The sequence below is a fragment of the Zootoca vivipara genome, chromosome 10 (genome assembly GCF_965207765.1).
Source record: "Zootoca vivipara chromosome 10, rZooViv2.hap1.1, whole genome shotgun sequence".
Taxonomy (NCBI): Eukaryota; Metazoa; Chordata; class Lepidosauria; order Squamata; family Lacertidae; genus Zootoca; species Zootoca vivipara.
In genome coordinates this window covers 45,802,196-45,823,093 of record NC_142593.1, presented here as the reverse complement: position 1 = coordinate 45,823,093, position 20,898 = coordinate 45,802,196, and the positions used below count along the sequence as shown (strand labels likewise).

Below are 20,898 nucleotides of genomic sequence, written 5' to 3'. Positions count from 1 at the left end.
CCCTCTCCGTCTCTTCTTCTTCTTTGGATTTCTTTTTAAAGAAATAAAAATAATAATTAGTGGTGGTAACGCCAGTGTGGCTTACTTTTGCAATGGGGCAGGGGCACAATCCACTTGTAGATAATGTCCCAGCCACTGAAGACCAATCTTAATCCATAATTATCTATCTATCTATCTATCTATCTAGAAAATATACCGACCATCTTTTACACTATAAACAGCACTCACTCACAAAAATTAAAACAGTAATACAAACCTACCTACAGAAAAATGGTGTGGGTGTGCAATAAGAAGACAGCAACATAGAGAGCTCATAAAACATAAAACACAATCCACAATGCTAATATTACCTAAGTTCCACCATCATTAGTCCTGTGCAAAATAGACCCATTGAAATTAATGGCCACAGCTAACTTGGGTCCATTGATTTCAGTGCATCTACTCTAACTAAAATTTGGTTGGGTACAACCCTTAGTGTTAAAAGTATGGGTTTTGCATTTGGCCATCATGCATAAACATCATAAAAATGCACAGTTCCTCCAGCTGTCAAAGGTTTCTTCTTCCATAGTGTGGTGCGTGTCTGTTTCCTGTTTAATAAAAGAAAGAAAGCCTTCTTGAGCACAGAGTTAAATATGCAGTGATCTGTCTGGATTGTGGCTCCTATCTGCAAATGGTGCATCCTTAATCCTTGCACAAATATTGTTTTGGAAGGGATTATTACAATGCACCTATAATTGTTCTTTTGTGGCTGTGAGGTGGAACCTGCAGGCCAGTCGCACAGTTATATACCTACTGCTATATGGATTGAATGGCTCATATTTTGATTTCATTTCAAATAGCTAGAAATGGTTGGCTCTTCTTTTGGCTGCACACATACTCTGAATGAACTCTTTTCTTGTGTGGCTGGTTTCAAGGTGGAAGAAGGCTGTGCAGTGAACTGAGAGGGATTTGGGAACAGATGAGATTTTAGGGCTAGAGGCAAACAAAACCCTGGCACATCACAAAAATAATGTGTTTCCTCTCCAGGGACAGTAGCAGACACATTGCTTAGGGCCTTAGGAGGACCTATTTCCATTTTATATCTTTTTAAAATGTGGCTGTGTGAAACTGGAAACTTTATTTTTCAACAAAGAGTATTTACCTTAATGAATAACGAGACTAGTGGTGATTATGCTGTATATAGTGTACACACACACATTTCCCCATTCCCTTTAAACCTTTAAATCTCTTAAGCTTGGGCATATAGTTTAGATTTGCCCTCTAAAAACTGGAATAAATCTGTGTGAGTGGGTGTTCAAGCTTGAGTTAACTCTCGCCATTACTTTTCACATCCCTTCTATTTATCTTCATTCCAAAGCTCTTCCGCATTTGGGATCAATTCACTGGAGACTACAGATCCTGTGGAGATCTTCTAGAGACAATATTTGGCTTTTGAGAATATAAGTGTTGATAATTATCCATTTGAATTCTTGCCTTTGTGCTGCGGGCGACAATCCTGAAGCTACTCCTGCCAAAGTAGGATCTGTTTCAGGAATGTAGCCTTAGGAACTTCTATTGATCTTCAAGGCTCTCGAGGTCTTTCCACACAAAGCATGCTCTAAATTCATTGTGCAGTAAGCCATCCAGTCTGGTGGATACAGCACCAACGGTGTCCTGCTCAGATGTAAAGGAGGCAAGTGATAGTTATACTGCTGTTTGATCCCCACTTTTTCATAAACTCATACCAGCACAGTTGGCAGGATGTACATCCTGCCATTAACTTTAAAAGGAAGAGGATTGTCATGTCATCTAAATAATTTTTAGTTGCTTAATCACATGCCTGTTGACTGGTTACATTTAAATGAATGTCCTTTTGGGGGTATTGAAAAAAGTGTTGTTGGTGCTGTCTGTCTGAGAATTCCTGGATGCCAGGATTCAAGTTTGGGGCAAGTCCTCTTTGGTGAGAGAACTCCAGCAGAGATTTTGAGTCACTAAATATGCAGCAAAATAAAGCATGGAAATATAGGCTTTTAGACCTTTAAAAATAGGCCCTTTTAAGTGAGTTCCAAAATTACCCTCTTCCCCCAACATAGGAAAAGACCACATGTTCGGCAAGTTGAAAACTGGTTTACCTACAGTCTCTTCAAAGGTCATGTTCATGTGCTTTTCCATGCATTAGTCAGAAAAGTTGCACAGGCAGTAAAGCTTAGCTTAGTTACAAAGTGATGAAAGTTCCTAGATTATTGGTACAGGAATTCAATAGTAGCTGCTGAGAGCTTGTGGTTGAGCATGAGCAACCAGCTCCAACCTCTTCACATGCTAAACTTCTCAGGTAGACTTGGGTTGCAACAATAAGCTTGATTACCCCTTTCCTCACAAGGTAATCACACCCCAAGAGGATGATCTTCAAACCATCCTAAATATCTTTACAGAGGCTTATGAAAAAGCTTGGCCTATCGTTGAACATCCGAAAAACCAAAGTGCTGCACCAACAAGCACAAAACAATCCCTCTGCAGCACCACAAATCCAACTTAATGGTGCAGTGTTGGAAAGCATTGATCACTTCTCCTACCTGAGCAGTTATCTTTCCACAAGGGCCGACCTTGATACTGAAATCCAGCATCGCTTGAGCTCTGCGAGTGCAGCTTTCTCCCTATTGAAGCACAGAGTGTTTGAGGACCAGGACATTTTCAGGGAAACCAAAATGCTTGTTTACAAAGCTATTGTACCACCGACCTTACTGTATGCTTGTGAAACATGGACCACTTATAAATGCCATCTCCAGCTCCTTGAAAGATTCCATCAATGGTGTCTCCAAAAAAGTTTACATATCACTTGGGAAGACAGGCAAACTAATGCCAGTGTACTGGAAGAAGCAAAGATCACCAGTTTCAAAGCAATGATTCTTCAACATCAACTTCATTAGGCTGGTCATGTTGTCTGGATGTCTGATTATCATATTCCAAACCAACTACTCTATTCCGAACTGGTGGTCAACAAAAGAGGTTTAAAGACTCTCTCAAGGCAAATATTTAAAAATGTAGTATAAACACCGACAACTGGGAAACATTGGCCTGCAAGTGCTCCAATTGGAGAACAGCCTTTACCAAAGGTGTCATGGGCTTTGATGACACTCGAACTCAGGACGCAAAGGGAGAAACATGCTAAGAGGAAGGCACGCTTGGCAAACCCTCACCATGATCAACTCCCGCCCGGAAACCTATGTCCCCACTGTGCAATGACTTGTGAATTCACAATTGCCCTCCACAGTCACTTGCGTACTCCCTGTTAAGACCGTGTTCATGGAAGACAATCTTAATTGGCTACAAGTGGAAGAAGAAGAATGGGGAAGTTATATAGCCAAGCCTGACACAACAGCTTACTCTATGGTATTATCCCCTTCATGCATTAATGTTGTTTAAATGAGAATTTACAACTTAATGAACCAATGGTGCTGCTCATTGTTAAAAATAAATATCTTGTTTTGTAGTTCCTTCTCCTCCTTTTTCCATTGCAATAACACCATAATTAAATAATGGTAAATAATTTCTCTCTTTATGTAAAACTAGCTGGCCCTGCACGCGTTGCTGTGCGTTAGTCTGTGAAATGGAGGGTAATAGCCCCCCTTCAGCTCCCCCTGAGCCTCAGAGTCCCCCTGAGTCGAGGCAAGACACTGTGGAGAGGGCAGGTTTCATCCCTGTCTCTCTCTCTCCCCCCCCCATTCTGACCCATTACGTATCCCTGCCCTTTATTGCCCCCCCTTACCTCCACTTGGCCTAGTCTGGAAAGCGGCCTAGTCTGCAAAGCCGAGGTGAGATATTGTGGAGAGGGCAGGTTTCATCCCTGTGTGTCCCCCCCTGTTCTGACTGATTACGTATCCCTGCCCTCTATTGGCCCCCCTTACCTCCACTTGGCCTAGTCTGGAAAGCGGCCTAGTCTGCAAAGCCGAGGTGAGATATTGTGGAGAGGGCAGGTTTCATCCCTGTGTGTCCCCCCATTCTGACCCATTACATATCCCTGCCCTCTATTGCCCCCCCTTACCTCCACTTGGCCTAGTCTGTCTGATAATGGCCGCCTGTGTGGTTTAAGTTACTTGGTTGATGATGATGTCATTTGGTTTGTGGGTGTGGCTTAGATTTCTCAGGAAGGGAGGGGGTGTACTGTGGGAGGAATTCCACTTGAGGGCGCTGTTTGACTTGGTGGAAAGCGGGTCAAATCCTGCCGAGGTGTGTGATTTGAGGTTTTTCATGTCCCCTACAACCCTCGGTGAGTGGCCTGGATCGCTGTGTCAAAATTTCAGGACGATCGGTCAAGCGGTTACGGAGAACATAGCGGCCGTCAATTTCAAGATTTTTACATTTTTATATATATAGATAATGGATTTCACTAGGTTAACATCTCCTACTTTGGGTTGTAATCTGGTATGTATGTACATAAACCACTGACCCAAAAGAAAAGAAAAAAGTATACTGCAGAATGTTATTCTTTTATTGCCTTCACCCCCTTGGTGGAGTTCTTGATTTCTGCTCATTGTTAGCATAATTGCCTGTGATGTTGAGTTATAAGATGGCAGCATATGGGGCTGAAAAAACAAATTGCTAATGCCTACATTTGTTGGCTTACAGAATTCCTTTTGAGAGCTTTCTATTATTGCCTATGGTAATGGCTGTTTCATGTTAGCCTCAGTCAAAAGTTCTGATCTGGGTGGTGATAATTCTAAATCCAGATGAACTGCAAAAGTATTTACAGCCTTAACTAATTGGGATCTTTAGAAGCCATCCTGTTTTTTCAGTGATTCACTCTTATTTTCTCCACCTCACGCAAAGCTATATCTGAGTAACTTCCCACTGTTGATGGTAAGCAGAACTGAACTTTCTGTATCAAACTTCGCCTTTGATCGAAGCTTAACATATCCTGTATAGAGATGATTTACACCCTATTTTTCTTATCCAGGAGATTTATTTTAAATATGTTGACCTCTCCTGCATCCCTTTACCCAAAATGGAATCACTGCATCTCTTTGGTCTTTCCAACTTTCTGGAAGGCATTAGCAAAATTCCATGTATTTTGCAGCAATAATAATAAACAATAGATTTCAGGAGTACAGTGGTACCTCTACTTACGAATAACTCTACTTACGGATGTTTCTATTTACGAATGGAGCTCCGTCCGCCATCTTGGATGCAGTTGAGATAGGATTTTTTCTACTTACGAATTTTTAGATAGGGTTGCTTCGACTTACGATTTTTTTCTCCCAATGCATTCCTATGGGATTCGACTTACAATTTTTTTCGACTTACAAATGTGCGTTCGGAACGCATTAAATTCGTAAGTAGAGGTACCACTGTACTGATTTATAGACTGAGAAGGCATGCTTTTTTCCTATGGAGTGTTACTGGCAAAGATCTCCAAAGCAGACAGTGCCCTTTAGTAATTTGTCTCATATAGCAAATAATGCCAAACACAAGTATATCAAAGGATTTGGTTGATCAGATTTGATGACTAGGTGAATAAAATTGGAGTAGAAAAGAGCTATATCAGACTAAAAGTTGAGCTATTAAAAGGATACAAATGTTCAGCTTCAACAGTAAATCTTTGAAGGCTAAAAATATGAAAATTGCTGTAATACATAAAAGAATGGCAGCACGTAGTGTGTCAGAAAGTATTTGAAATCTTAAATGCAAATCATCTTTATGGTCGTTTCTGCCATCTGGTGACACTTTCCATTATTTTCTGTAAACCTTGCTGCTGGGTGAGGCAATATCTTCACCGGTATAAAGGGCAAAGTTACACTTAGTCAAATAAAACATTAGTGCACCAGTCCAGATGTTGCGGAACAACAGCTCCCATCAGCCCTAGCAATCGTGGCCAATGGCCAGTGGTGGTGTGGGTTGCGGTTTAGCAATCTCTGGTGGACCAAAGGTTCCCCACACTTGCATCAATGAATGGGAGATGGTGTTCGGCAGCAATAAATATTTCAGGAGTTGTGTGTAACATTTTTATCATGTTGCACCTGCAAACCATGCCAAGAATAATAAAGAGTATCCTTTAATTATATAGAAGCTCATTTGCCTCTTATGTTAACATTTGGGTAGTCTTCGTACATGTCAAATGATCAGTGTAGCATGTTGAATGGGAATACACAGTTAGTTGCAGCTTCTGTAACCCCAGATGTATATTTTGGCCTATTTGGATGTCGTATTAAACTCAGGGTGGGGAAACAATTATACCCCAAGAGCCACATTTGCTCACAGGCAACTCTCTCCTTTATTCTTATTCCATCTTTTTATCAGTGTTTCAAGGCAAATTGACAGCTAGCACCATTGTATTGGTTGAAAAGAGATTGGAGGGGCAGTTACCCATCCAGCGCCAACTGGTGAAAGATTGAGTTCTGGTGATCAAGGAAAAATGTTTTATCACTAGTTTTTTCTAATTTTAAAGATACACTTAATGCAGTTCTCATAAAGCATGACACATTTGTGAGTTTCAGTTAATTAGTTACTTTGTTTAAGGCATTCCTTAGAAGTTTTATTGACTATTCCTCTGTAGTTGTCACCACTCCATTAGCCTTTATGGCTCTCTTTGGTGTAATAAAACTAATTAGCTATATAAAACAAGTGAGTGGATCCTGTTTGGTAAAGTCTTCTCATAAATAACCGTCCTTTTAAAACCTCTTAAGGCGTCTCTGCTCTGTGTGTTTTTCTTCAGATAAATGTGAAGAATTGACAAATACATTTTGTCATCCTTATCTCCTAAGAATTCCTCTATCCAAAGCCTATGAAACTCTGCACTTGAATGTTTGTGGGAGCTGTTAAATGGACTGATGATGTTGAAAGTTTGTGGCCGACCTAGAAGTTCCCCATTTTGAGACCATATCGAATGCTGCCTTACTCAACTGCACTTATGGCCAGTGTGGCCTGTATGCTAACAAAGCCTGTTACAAAGAACATGCATAAACCTAGGATTCATTTTTTAAAAAATATATATAATCTTTATTGACATTTGAGCCAGTGCGGCATGATCGTACCTTGCAGTGTTCGGGGGACTTTGGAAGTCCACAGTTGTGCAGGAGGAGTGATGCCAAGCCCAGTTTTTGAAGGGGCTCTTCTAGCATGGAAAGATGCAACATCATGGGTGTTGGTCCCATTTGGACCACTACCTAACACACATCTCCTTTATCTTCAGCTTGTGCAGAAGATGCTGGGTTAATTTGGGGACCTAGTAGTGAACATTGAGGGCACAAGGAGAAGGGGACGACAGAGGACGAGATGGTTGGACAGTGTTCTTGAAGCTACCAACATTAGTCTGACCAAACTGCGGGAGGCAGCAGGAGACAGAAGTGCCTGGCATGCTCTGGTCCATGGGGTCATGAAGAGTCGGAAACGACTAAACAACAACAACAAGACATGAACAACTGTCAGATATGTTTCACCAGTTGTCTGATTTGGCTGCCTTGTTCAAAGACTAAAACTGGGTTAGGCATTATACTGTTAAGATTATTCTCAAGCAGTGGTTTTGTTTTACTGTAACTGTTGAGGTTGTCTCCTTGGCTGGAATATCTTGCTGTTGTTCCGTTCTGCTTTTTTCTTAACCTGTTTTGCATATGGTTAGGAATGGGTTTTTCTTTTTCTAATATGGTTCAAATTAGCTTAATTTCAATCAGATGCATCATTTTTTGTTATGTAGTTTACTCAGAGTATCTATTGCCAGACAAGTATGGAACGCTCCTCTGGCGTTGACTGTAGTTTCAGGGTATTTATTCCTTCTGTTCTGAGTGCAGAGCACCATCCTGCAAGTGGGTTAAAAAAATTGGTTGTTTTTTCCCCAAAACAAAACAAAACAAATGAATATTGGAAGACCATTTCATAAAAAATTCTCACTACACTGGGGCAGTTGGGGAGCATCTCCCGTGGATCCTTTTGTGGTATTCGAAAAGGAGGGTGTAGTCTGAAACATCAGATCTCTGGAAACCGGATGCTAAAATACAGCAGCTTTCCAAACCGAAGACTGCTTGGAGGGAATTGTAATACATTGTATAGTGGTTAGTGTCGTACTAGGACCTGAGAAAACATGACTCAACCTTGAAGCTAATTTCTCAGCCTGACCTACCTCACAGGGTTCTTGTGATAAGATGCGGTGGGGAGAACCACATATATCAGGGGTAGGCAACCTAAGGCCCGTGGGCCAGATGCAGCCCAATTGCCTTCTCAATCTGGGATTGTCCAGGAATCAGCGTGTTTTTGCATGAGTAGAATGTGTGATTTTATTTAAAATGCATCTCTGGGTTATTTGTGGGGCATAGGAATTTGTTCACACACACACCCCAAATATAGTCCGGCTCACCACATGGTCTGAAAAAGGTTGCTGATCCCTGACGTATATTATCTTGAGCTCCTTGGAGAAAAAGTGGAATAGGAATGTGAGAAATAAATAGTGCGGCCTGCGTTGTTTGGAACTTGCATCACACCATTTACTATTTGCATTCTAGCACTTTTCACCTCGCTGTGATACACTCCTCTTCTTCCAATCATGTACAAAAGAACCCCTACCAGCTCCCAGGAATCTTCTGCAACCTTGTCCCTAGCATCATCTCCCGTCTATTTCCTAATCACACAGGTGTTTAAGTTGGCTTACAGTTTTCCATCTCATTATGTTTAGTTGTATGAGGGTTTGACTAAATTTATGTTTGGGGGGGGGAGAGTCACACTTTGGCAGTGAGAAAATAAAGCCCCATAAATCCTTTTAATTGTCAAATACGGGGCATACCGGACATATGTCTTTTTATTGTGTCTCTTTTATACATTACAGTATACAGAGTATGCTACATGGGTAATGGGTCTCTGTAAAATCAAAAGAAACACAAATTTGAACAGCTTAAAACTGAACTCGGTAAGAGAGTCAGCTGTTTCCAGAAATTATTTACATTCTCTGATCATGAATATGTCCCCATTACCTTCCAAGAGAGCTTTTCAACCCCTTTTAAAATTGCTTTGAATCACTCTTTGGCAATAAGAACCGTTTCACAAAATCTGTTTTGCAGATGTGGAATCTACCGCTTTTAAAAAGCCAGTTACACGTAAAATGGGTTTGCATTGTGGATTACGTGTCAGCCCTTCCAGCTGAAGAGTAATTTTGTAGATCTTCAGACTTTTCAATGTGAGTTTTTGTTTTCAGTCCGTGACACAGGCGCAAAATTGAATTTAAATGCCCTGTGTTTAGATGACTGCCTTCAATCTAATGTGTGATTAGTTTTGGCATATTTTTCTGATGTTTACTTTTCAGCAATGTGGGCATCACCCCCATGCCTCATTTTCTTTTGAGCAGTGCATGAGCTTTATTAATTCCTTTGCCAATCCTCTTTACAAAACAGCAGACTCCAGAGGTTCGTCCGTTCAGTAACAAATTTATTATGCTTTATTTATTTCCAGTTTCACCGCATTCCGTTTATTTATTTGGTACGTTTATATACCACTTTTCCATCATGGAACTGAAGGTGATGTGCATGGGGTTCGCAGGAGAAGACCCAGGCTGGTTTAGCCTCAGGAAGGTAGTTGCATCCTGTCAAAGTCTAAGGAGAGAAGCATCAGTTGTACACAAAGAGAAATGAGTGTGGGCAGGGCAGTGTGTTAAATGTATGAGACAGCAAAGGTGGGTGTGGGGGTGCTACACACCCAGACCCTGTTTTTTTACCTTCCTCAGTCCTATCCTTATAACTATTGGTCACCATGGGGATTATTTATTTATTTATTTATTTATTTATTTATTTATTTATACATACCCCATCCATCTGCCCGGGCCCCCCCCTGCCACTCTGGGCGGCTTCCAACAAACATTAAAATACAGTGGTGCCTCGCTAGACGAATTTAATTCGTTCCACGGGTCTTTTCTTATAACGAAAAATTCGTCTAGCGAATCCCATAGGAATGCATTGGGAAAAAAATTGAATTTTTTTTTTTGCCCATAGGAACGCATTAATTGAATTTCAATGCATTCCTATGGGAAACCGCGATTCGCTAGACGAATTTTTCATAAAACGAATTCGTCTAGCGAGGCAACCTCCACTAGAAAAAACCTTTCGTTAAGCGGAAATTTCGTTAAGCAGGGCATTCGTTAAGCGAGGCACCACTGTACATCGAATATCACAGATTAAAAACCTCCCTAAACAGGGCTGCCTTTAGGTATTTTTTAAATGTCAGGTAGTTGTTTATCTCTCTGATAATTATCTGGAAGTGTAGACCATGAGCATTGGTCCCATGCTCACAGCATCTTCAAGGCAGCTGATTACAGAAGAGAACTGCAAATTAACCAGCAGAACTTGCTGGCCAGAACCTCCTTGAGCTGAGGAATCAGGTGGCAGTGGGAACCCAGTGATGCTCTTCTTCTGGCTGATAAGTGTATGGCTGAAGTAAGCCTTTGAGCTGTTTCTTCTGTTGCCTTCTTAAGTTGGTTCCTCTTTCATTTGTCTTATGCCTGCTGTGCTGGCTTGGTTTGTCTCTTCTTCATGCTTTTTGAAGTGCCCCCCCCTCCCATACCCATAACTTCCTCTGGACCCTGAGTGAGAGGCAAGAAAGGGAAAAATCTCCCAGGTTAAGAGACTGGGAGATGAAAGGAAAGTTCCCAGGTGAGAGCTGGAAGGGCCCGCCTCCTTCTGTGTGGGACAAGGTTTACCTTTGAGAGAGGACTCTGCATTTTCTTTTCTCTTTCTCTTTTTCTGTTTACTTTTATTTTATTGTATTATGAAAGATCTTTGATAAAATCTTAGGAGAAGAAAGAAAGAAACTTCTTCCATAGACCAATAGATGTGGATGTAACTCCCAGTGATATTCCTGTAGCTTCCTGGAATAATAAAGGTAAAGGGACCCCTGACCATTAGGTCCAGTCGTGACCGACTCTGGGGTTGTGCGTTCATCTCGCATTATTGGCCGAGGGAGCCGGCGTATAGCTTCCAGGTCATGTGGCCAGCATGACAAAGCCGCTTCTGGCAAACCAGAGCAGCACATGGAAACGCTGTTTACCTTCCCGCTGTAGCGGTTCCTATTTATCTACTTGCATTTTGACGTGCTTTCAAACTGCTAGGTTGGCAGGAGCTGGGACCAAGCAACGGGAGCTCACCCCGTCACAGGGATTCGAACCGCCGACCTTCTGATCAGCAAGCCCTAGGCTCAGTGGTTTAACCACAGCGCCACCTGGGTCCTCCTGGAATAATAGGCACTGCCTATTGGTATGTCAAAACAATAGTAGTCATTGACTGGAAGATCCATCATTAATGGCTACGTTTTGCAGAATGCCCACATATGAAATGCATAGTAGTTGTGCGGCAAGTACAGAATATGAAGGGCTGAAATGCATATATGGGTTGCCAGAGGCTTTTCTATTTGGCCAGCCCAAATAATTCTTGGCATCTAACTATATACGGTTTGTGTGTCTCATAACTTGTATGAATTTGCTAGTGTGTGGTCCTGCTGTTGGGCATGCCCAGTTATGTTTTGTGAAACTACTAGAAATCCGACTCTTGGTCTTTGCTCAGACAGCCTTATCTTCTGGTAGATGGCTGCCTTGATACAGTAGTAGCATTTGACTTGGCAAAATACCTGATAAGCTGTATTCTTGGATCCCAAGTCTTGGTTGTGTAGTCTAAACAAATGAACTTTGTCCAAAGTGCTCTTTGATTCATTTCTTTATAATTAATTATCTTCTCTCCCTGCCAAATATTGAAATGTTTTTATTCGTTGGATGCCAGAAGACGTTTGAGTTAAAGTCTGGAAGAAATTCAGCATTTGGAAAGGATGGAAGTCTGTTGTGTATATGAATATTTAGCCAGTCCACCTGTATTTATGTCCTTCTCCATTCCCATTCCCGCACTTTCAGCTGTTTTATGTGTATCTACGAAACAGTAAAATCCGGGGAGGGTGGGGGAATGTCTATATATCTCTTCATAAAGCTTATATCCTGCCATTTGCCCAAGGTCCCAGAGTGGGTTACAGCACTGAAAACATAAAACAATGCACATAAAATAATAGAATATCAGCAATACAGTTATATCTGAGTGGTGTGTACACCTTTACTAACCCAGAGTTCTCAGGATGTTAGGGGCTATAGCTCCTACAATTCCCAGCCATTAAGTTAAAGTTCTTTATGAACTTGTCATCATTGTATTGCTCCACAACTCATCTCTTCAGTTCTCTCCATTCCCAAGTGGAAGCAGTCTTTGTCCACATCCCTCCATCCATCCCCCACCCGAGTAACATTTTGCTGGATTCCTGGGCATGTTGAAAAGATAAGCAGACAGCAGGCCCACCCATGCTGCCAAAATGGCAACTTGCCTGGCCATTAGGCCAGCGCAGATATTTTCCAGTGATTTTTAAAAATCCAAATTGGCTTTGGATGACTAGTTTGCAAGAAGGACAAATGAGCGATAAGTGGTTTGAACTGAAGCCTGTGCTGCAGATGTGATCAAGAGCACCTCCTAAGGATCACAGGCAAGATGCTACCCATGGAAGAGTGGGCGGCTATGCTTCACAATCCTCTAAGCTTTGCGCAGCTCCATCCTACTTATTTGTTTATTAATCTAATATTTCTCTGCCCTACCTTTTATGAAAACCTTCACATAAACAAATTAAGAAATAGTATCTGATGCCGTACATTCCTTGGATGTAACAATATTTCTTCGCAAAGATGTTGATCTGCATGCTATCATTATGTACCCCCTTCATGTAAAACTAATACATTACTAGGTCCTTGGACAGTCTCTTTTTACTGGTATGCAGCTCTGAATAAATCACTAAGCATGTTTTCCTTTGGGGGAGGGGACTTTTGGGTATACCTTTCAGTGTATACTAGATTCCCTTTTCTTTCAGCAGCCTATCCAAATATAAAAGGTTGATGGATGGGTTTTGAGTTTGCAGCTGCTCTATAATAAGCACACCTGATTCATGGTGAGGTGGTTTGAACTGAAGCCTTGGCATTCTGTTGCAAATTCTTAAAGCAGTTACAGGGTGCTTCCAGGTGGGCTGCTTATGCAGAGAAAATGCGGTTGTAACGCCACACTTTCTAATGCAATTACGCCGTTACTTTTCTAACCTCAAAACGCCTGGGAAGTTGCACTGGAAAGCGTGAGATAATAACCACTAGCTGGCATTGTTGAATGACCCTCATGTGAACATGAGCTGGGTATGTTTAGCCTGGAGAAGAGAAGGTTAAGGGGTGATATGATAGCCATGTTTAAATATATAAAAGGATGTCATATAGAGGAGGGAGAAAGGTTGTTTTCTGCTGCTCCAGAGAAGTGGACACGGAGCAATGGATTCAAGCTACAAGAAAGAAGGTTCCACCTAAACATTAGGAAGAACTTCCTGACAGTAAGAGCTGTTCGACAGTGGAATTTGCTGCCAAGGAGTGTGGTGGAGTCTCCTTCTTTGGAGGCCTTTAAGCAGAGGCTTGACAGGCATATGTCAAGAATGCTTTGATTCAGGGGGTTGGACTGGGTGGCCCTTGTGGTCTCTTCCAACTCTATGATTCTATGATTCTATATCAGGCAAGTTGTATAATCTCCACGCAAGTTTTGTGTGAGCAGACCAACATGAATGCTCAATGAACAGCTGGTTTGGACGCTCCCACAATCCTACTTCGGCAGCCAGTGAAGGACAGGTTGTTACAGAGCTTTTGGGTACATTAAACGCCGTCTTGCCCATCTGCGGAACTTCAGGTCCTCTGTTGGAGCGATCCATGGTGGGTGTGGTGACCCTTGAGGAACTGTTGTACTACTCCCACCTTGCAGCAGCAAATATTCCCTGGGCAATCTCCAGGGCTACCTTGCGTACAATGCCTCATTCTCTGTGGGCCATTCTTCAGATTGAAGTGCCAGCAGTGACCCAGAGAGCCCTTAGGAGTGCCTTGGATGCAGCTGTTTTAGGCAGCTGCTGCCATCTGGAACTAGTAGCTACTGTAGCTAGATACCAAAAGCACTAATCCGCTGCCCCTCCTGATTTGCTGCTTGAGACAAGGGACTTACCTGGGCTAATGGGTGGGGCAGCCTTAACCAACTTGCCTTTATTTTTGTACTTGGAGTAGCACAGCAAAGCAGACCATCTAACCAGACCTGCTAGATCAGCACTGTTCAATTACATTAATGTTCTGTGTCTGCAGCAGGCCATTACAGCCTAATGAGGAATAATTGGTCAACTTTGCACTTAATCTCACAGGCATAGATTGATCACTGCAACATCAAACTAAGTAATTGTTCAAGTTAGTGCAAACACTGGAGAGGTGGGGAAGGGAGGCATTGGGGCCATTTTCACACACACTGAACACATGGAGGGGTAAGCAGGATTGCACCCACTCACAACTGGAGCTGTGAATAGATACGTTCTCTGCACTATTGTGAACGAATTTCTTAGTAACTTACTTTCTTTGCCATTTTATTCTCCTCTTCTCTTAACATTACAGGCTGGGAGATGCATCATTTTATTATGTACTCCTAGGTTTCCAGTATTAAGCATGCATTTAAAAGAATTACATAAAATGGCATTGTGGTTGTGGTTTGTTTGCATCATAAGGAAACTGGGTTTTTCAAAACAACTGGGATTTATTTCACCTTTTATTTTTTATATTTAAAATAATCTTTATTTAAATTCTTAAAATACAATACAAGAACAAATACATCATTTAAACAAATATTAAAATGCATTTCAACAACAAAAAAGAAAAACAAACTTCCCATTCCCTCCACATCACTTAACTAACATATTCTCGTTAATTTGCGTTACTATCTCTAAATATTACATCTCCAATCAAATTTATTTCCATTTATCCTATCCCTTTTGTCTATCTCCCCAGGACAGCTTAATTTAAGCAAATCATCAGCTCCATTTTTATACCTTTTTTCTTAAAATAATCTTCGACCAACCCCCATTCCAATTTAGACCTTTGCTTAGAAATATTCCTGATTGCGGCTGTCATTCTTTCCATATTCATAAATTCTATTAATTTTAAATGCCAATCTTGAGCTGTGGGTATTTCACTTTTCCTCCATTTCTGAGCGACCAATAGTCTTGCTGCCGCACATGCGTATAAAAAGATTTTTTTTTACCTGCTGGTATATTTTCTGGCATTATGCTTAGTAAGAAGTATTCTGGTTTTTTTTTCCAAAGGTAACTTTCAGCATTTTCTTCATCTCTTCATATATTTCTCCCCAAAATTTAGAAATTTTTCTACAACCCCACCACCAATGGAAATAGTTGCCTCCTTTTTCATCACATTTCCAACAATTATCCAATTCTTTCTTATATATTTTCGCTAACTTTTCGGGGGTCTGATGCCATCTATAAACAAGTTTCAGCATATTTTCTTTTATCCCCATACTGGCCGTAAATCTCATCGACACCTTCAACAAAGTTTCCCATTGTGTTATATATATTGGCCTTCCCAAATCCTGGGCCTATTTCACCTTTTAAACTGTTTGGCAAACCATTGTTTTCTTACGATCTCTTCCTTAGGACTGTGAGGACATGGGATGTTACCAACGACAAAAAGCACAAAGGTGTGTTTAAACCACGGTCAGCCCAAGGTAAACGGGTGATTCCCACAAGCTGCACCTACAGCAGAGATGGCAAACTCATTGCAGCTGGTTGCCAAGATGGGTCCATACAGATCTGGGATAGGAATATGAATGTAAGTGCTGAATGTGTAACCTGGTGAAATCCCTTAAGGCTTTTTTTCTGTCTTAAAGTTTTGCAGTCCCTTCCAACGTTACTACCTTAATTCATGCTGGCAAACAAATGTTATTGGCGATTTTTTTTTGAGCAATATTAAATAAAATGAAGTGCTTTTTGGCGTTTTCCATCCTAACAATGGGCATTTCAAACTTCCATTGCTGGCAAATGTTGGGGCCATACACTCCCCCTCCCCCCCTCCCCACATCCTTGAGATTTTCATATGTTTCCAAACCAAGTTCTCCATAATGTCCAAATGGGAAAATGTTTTTTAAACTTCCTTGTGAAGTTGTATACAATGATGCTGGTTGAAAATGCACTCTAGATTAAATTACACAAGCGAAGATATAGGGGGTGGTTTTTTTTTCATTCAGGGGCATCTGCAGTAGCCTGACCATCAGATGATACTCTGGCCAAATGGCGCTGAAATTTCACATGTCTTTTCTGCTTATTCATAAATACCTGAAAAGGTGAGCATGCACACCCGTGTACGGTGTCATTCTTAAGGCACACAGAAGTTCATGCAGAGAAAGACATGAATAAGCAGACTATTAGGAATGCTGCTGTTAACTCTACACCAGGAAACTTAATATTTGAATGCTGTCTGCATTTACATCAACAGCTGTACAGGTGATGAAAGCCAGCCTCTGAAAAAATTATTATTCTGTTGGAACAAGTTTACACTCGGAATAGCTTCCTTAAAGCTTCATGCCATTAAGAAGTTTTACTAGGTTTATAGTGGAAATAATAACAGAAATAAAAAGCTGGCAATCAAAATTAGTCAGAATTTAGCTGGACTAACATTATTGTAGGCTTGTGGCTGAATATTTATGATAATGTAACTCATTTCACTTCCTGTACACCTTCCTTTTTGAAACAGTATGAAAGATTGAATAAGTTGATATTGCCGTACTAAACTATGTGACTACAGTATTGTTCTCCCAGATCACTTACTTTAACAGCCAGTGTTGTGGAGAAGCTTTGTCATACCTTCAAGGATTTATTATGTACACTTTTTATTATTTAAAGAGGAAGTATTCTTGCTTAATCATCAGGATCAAAAGGTTTGTTATAATAAATGAAACACAGTTAACCTGCAGACAGTGCAAGTAGTTGGGAGGTAGAGGGGCATAGCACTGCTACAAGTCAAAGGGAAGGGTAATAGCCAAGCTAAGGAGATAGGGATTGCATCCTTGCTCATTTGAAATTTACGTACTGAGTTTTTTAAAAATCGCTTTGAGCTTTTTTACAATCAAGCAAAATGAATATTATTATTATTAATAAAATTTATATTTATATTTATTGAATTTATATACCGCCCTATATCTGGAGATCTCACATGAAAAGATCACAGTATATAAAATTAAAATAAAAGCAATAACACAATAATTCCCCCCCCCCCAAAGAGCCACATTTTAAAAAGGGTTTTGGATGTTGAGCAGGTCAACCAACCAAATTCCTTAAAAAGGAATGTTTTTTGCCTGGCACCTGAAGGTGTATAATGAAGGCGCCAGGCGAACTTCCCTAAATGTCTAAAGTGGCAAACAACAACAAAACACAATAAAATAAAATAAAATAACAGAGCAAACTAATTTTTTAAGTCATGCTCTTCAGTAACGTATAGCCTACAAGTTGTGAAAAGCAAGGGAATGGTCTCACTCAATGATCAAGCACTGAGGAGAAGGCAACCTTGCTGACTTGTAGCCCATTACTATTGGCTATGTGTTGCAACTAAATTCAGAAGGAGATGAAGTATTGTATTGTTACTGTGATAGTGACTGGGGAAATTTGCCAGATCGGAAATCTGTCACAGGTTTAGTCATTATGTTTGGAGGAGCATTAATTAGCTGGCGTTCTAGAAAACAAAACATAGTAAGTGTATCGTCTACTGAATCTGAATTTGCCGCATTGAATGAATTATGCAACGAGGTGACATATTTCAAGCAGTTGTTAACAGATATAAATGTAAATTGTGAACAGCCAATACAGGTTTATGTTGATAATCAAGCATGCATAACTTTGAGTAATACTGAAGGTTTCAAATCACGTTCAAAACACATTGCAGTGAAATACCAAAATGTGTGTTGCATTGTACAGAACAATATGATTACATGTACTTATGTATCCAGTGATCAAAATATTGCTGATGTGTTAACTAAACCGTTGACAAAGATCAAGAACAAACAGATGTGTAAAAGTTTAGGTTTGCTTGATGATGTGAGTGAAAAGTAAGTTTCTACACACAAGGGTTAATTGCATCAGAAGAATCTGAGAGGGGGTGTTCGGGTTTTGCAAAGTGCATACGTGCAAAAGAAAGGATCAGCTTCTTTCTTCTAGCAATTAACACTGGGCAGAAAGCCAAGGTCTGCTTCTGCCATAGTAACAGCTCTCTCATTGGTTGATGATCAGCACTGAGTTCTGTTATCAGAGAAAGCTAGCACAGTATGTGGTGTGGTGAGTGTAGGAGGAAAGGTGCTGTATCGGGAGAGAGAGACAGAGACAGAGAGAGAGAGAGAGAGAGAGAGAGAGAGAGAGAGGGGGGAAAGGATTTATTTTACTATGTTTTTGAGTTCTAAAGTTGTACATAGAAACTCTGGATTTCTCTTATTTAATAAATCCTGTATATAGTTATTCTGCGTCCAGACGTCTAGTCATTTAAGTTACCGCCAGAAGCTTCCGGAAAAACCTGTGCAAACTGTGCTGTGTTCAGGCTGAAGTTACACCTGACACTTAAAAACACTAGGATTAGCTTCAGTGTTACAGAAAAGGGAGCATGGCTGGGAGCAGGGGCCTTACTATAGCAGTCCTCACAGAGTGCCTTCCCCTGTTGCTCCATTTTCCGTTGACGTCTGGCCCATCGCCTGGAATAAATTCAAGACTTTCTTGAATTTTAATAAAGGAAGGATAATATGACACCAAGAGGAGATAACCAAAATGCTAACCAGAGTTCTGTTATATGTGTGCCTCTCTTCAGAGAATAATGCCTCTTTGCAAAACTTTCTTCGATAGTTCACATACAGGTTTTCCATTGTGTCACAAAAACTTCATTCATTTTACTTCTAGTGCACTGAGAGCACAGTTGTGCACATGCATAGTTTATGAAAGCATTCTGTATAACAAAATAATAAATTGAATGCGAAAAGTTCGGACTGTCTCCACAGACTTCGCATTTTCGTTTTCATTGAGTCATTGTCATTTTTTTGGAAACTCGATTCACCCATTTTTTACCCTTGTGTAAAATAATATCTGTTAAGTCATTATTTTTAATATTGTTGCAATTCCTCCAATTTCTATGTTACAGTTAAAATTAGGCGACAACTCTCCCCTTCTGACCTCCTAGAGAATAGAGAGGAAAACCTGTGGTGTTTCTCTTTCCCCCTCCAAAAGGGTAAAGAGAATACTTGTTGTTACAGATACCAAACATAAGACGATTCCTCTCAGATGTAGAGAGGATCATCTAGTCTAACATCAAGTTTGAGAGCAATCTGCCGGATGCCTCTGGGAAACGCAAAACCAGAGCATTGAAGGCAATAGCCCTTGCTTGCTGTTGGCATTTTATGACATGCTGCCTTGATGTACCGCAGGTTCCACATAGCCAGCATGAGATGTGGCCAGTGATATACCACGAATTTGTCTAAATATCTCTTATTTTATCAAGTGGGTAGCCATTGCCAGATCTTATAGGTGTGAATTCCACAAATTAATTGTGCATCATATGAATTACTTCCCTTTGTCCTGCCCTATATAAACCGAGAAGGAAACACCTCTCTCCTATATATACAACTGATTTTTAAAAGAGTGGTAAATTTGTAGATGTGGCAGATGTGTCGTAACTGGACAGCACACAGACATGTACAGTGCATTTTTAATTATGCTTTCTCTTTATAGTTTATAGTTTTGGTGGGCTCCATAATATTATAATGCTTACAGAAATGAGTCTGCCACTTGTGTTCCACTTTGTTTCTTTATTTAATGATAAAGTAACACAAAAATAGGAACGTAAATACTTCAAATACTTTCATCAGATTTTTTTCTTGAGTTTTCCTTTAGGTTGAATTTTGCCTTGCATCATCCAGTTGGAAATACTATTACTGTATTTGCAATGCAAATTATCCAGTAAATTAACAAGGTGTTTGACTGTTGGTCAGGTTTACGGCAGTCAAAATTGCTAACAATGAGGAAAAACACCCCTTCTTCCTTTGTTTGCATGACAAACTGATGGTTTCATAGGGGCCTTTGAAGAGTACCTAGCTACATCTGGAAATTTCTTGAGTAAATATAAGATGAAAGGCATCCAAATAGACAGTATATTTTCCTCGCAAGCTCAAGGTAAAGTTTCCATATCCACAAGTATCCCACACTTCTTTTTCCAGAGGTATGTGTGCCAGACCTCTGCTACAGAACCTGAAAAATTGCATACAGCATGCCAGAAGCAAATATTAACATTTTTTCCCCTGCATACATCTGGTCCGGCCTCTACTTCCTAGCCTGAAAATAATGCCATATGATCATCCTATGCCCCTCCCTCTGGCTAAGATTAAAAAGGACACTGTTCTATTTCTAAATGCATTCTCTCTCATATAATAAACAGTTTACACTAAGGTGCTATCCAACTGTTTGTATTAGCTAATACAGTGACAAGAGGCAGTACTGAAGCTTGAGCTGTGTCGCCTCTAACAAAAATAACTCAGTCAGACCTCTTTAAGCACTATCCGAGAGCAGTGCAGGTTTTCCCTTGTTTTCAGCTACAAATAACCTCCCTTGGGAAAGAAAGCAATGTTTATACCTCTCTGTGTCCAGTTCATACATGGAGAGGGGAGGGAGAATGATATTTTGGCTTTTCAGCCTTCCTCTTGTTTTGGATTTGAGAATAAAATGGATCGAGAGAGAAAAAGGAAAGTGAGACCTTAGACCCACACGGGGGGGGGGGGGGGAACCTGCCATAACCCAACCACTGAAGAAGATGGTTATTCAGTTATTTTTCCCAAACTGACAACATAACTCATTGTGCGCTTCATGTCCTTGGGTGATAGGTTTGTGCAGGTTTTGGTTGGTATCCAACTATCTTGTTCCATCAGCGCAATGATCTCTGTTTTTGCAGCAGAGCTTTCCCCACACCTCCCTTCATTCTGTTCTGGGGATTCCCCCAATCTATTGGAGGATTTTGGGTGGGAGTGTGGGGCATACACAGGGATTGGAAGGGGGAGT

General features: G+C 40.7%; 1 protein-coding gene across 1 annotated transcript in view; it reads left to right on the top strand.

The window, feature by feature from the left end:
• The window catches only part of WDR70 (WD repeat domain 70), a 113,957-nt gene that overhangs the window by 53,937 nt on the left and 39,122 nt on the right, over positions 1-20,898 (top strand). Inside the window, exon 10 of the mRNA XM_035100358.3 lies at positions 15,475-15,649. Coding sequence (XP_034956249.3) covers positions 15,475-15,649 — 175 coding nt within the window. The remainder of the gene's footprint in view (positions 1-15,474; positions 15,650-20,898) is intronic.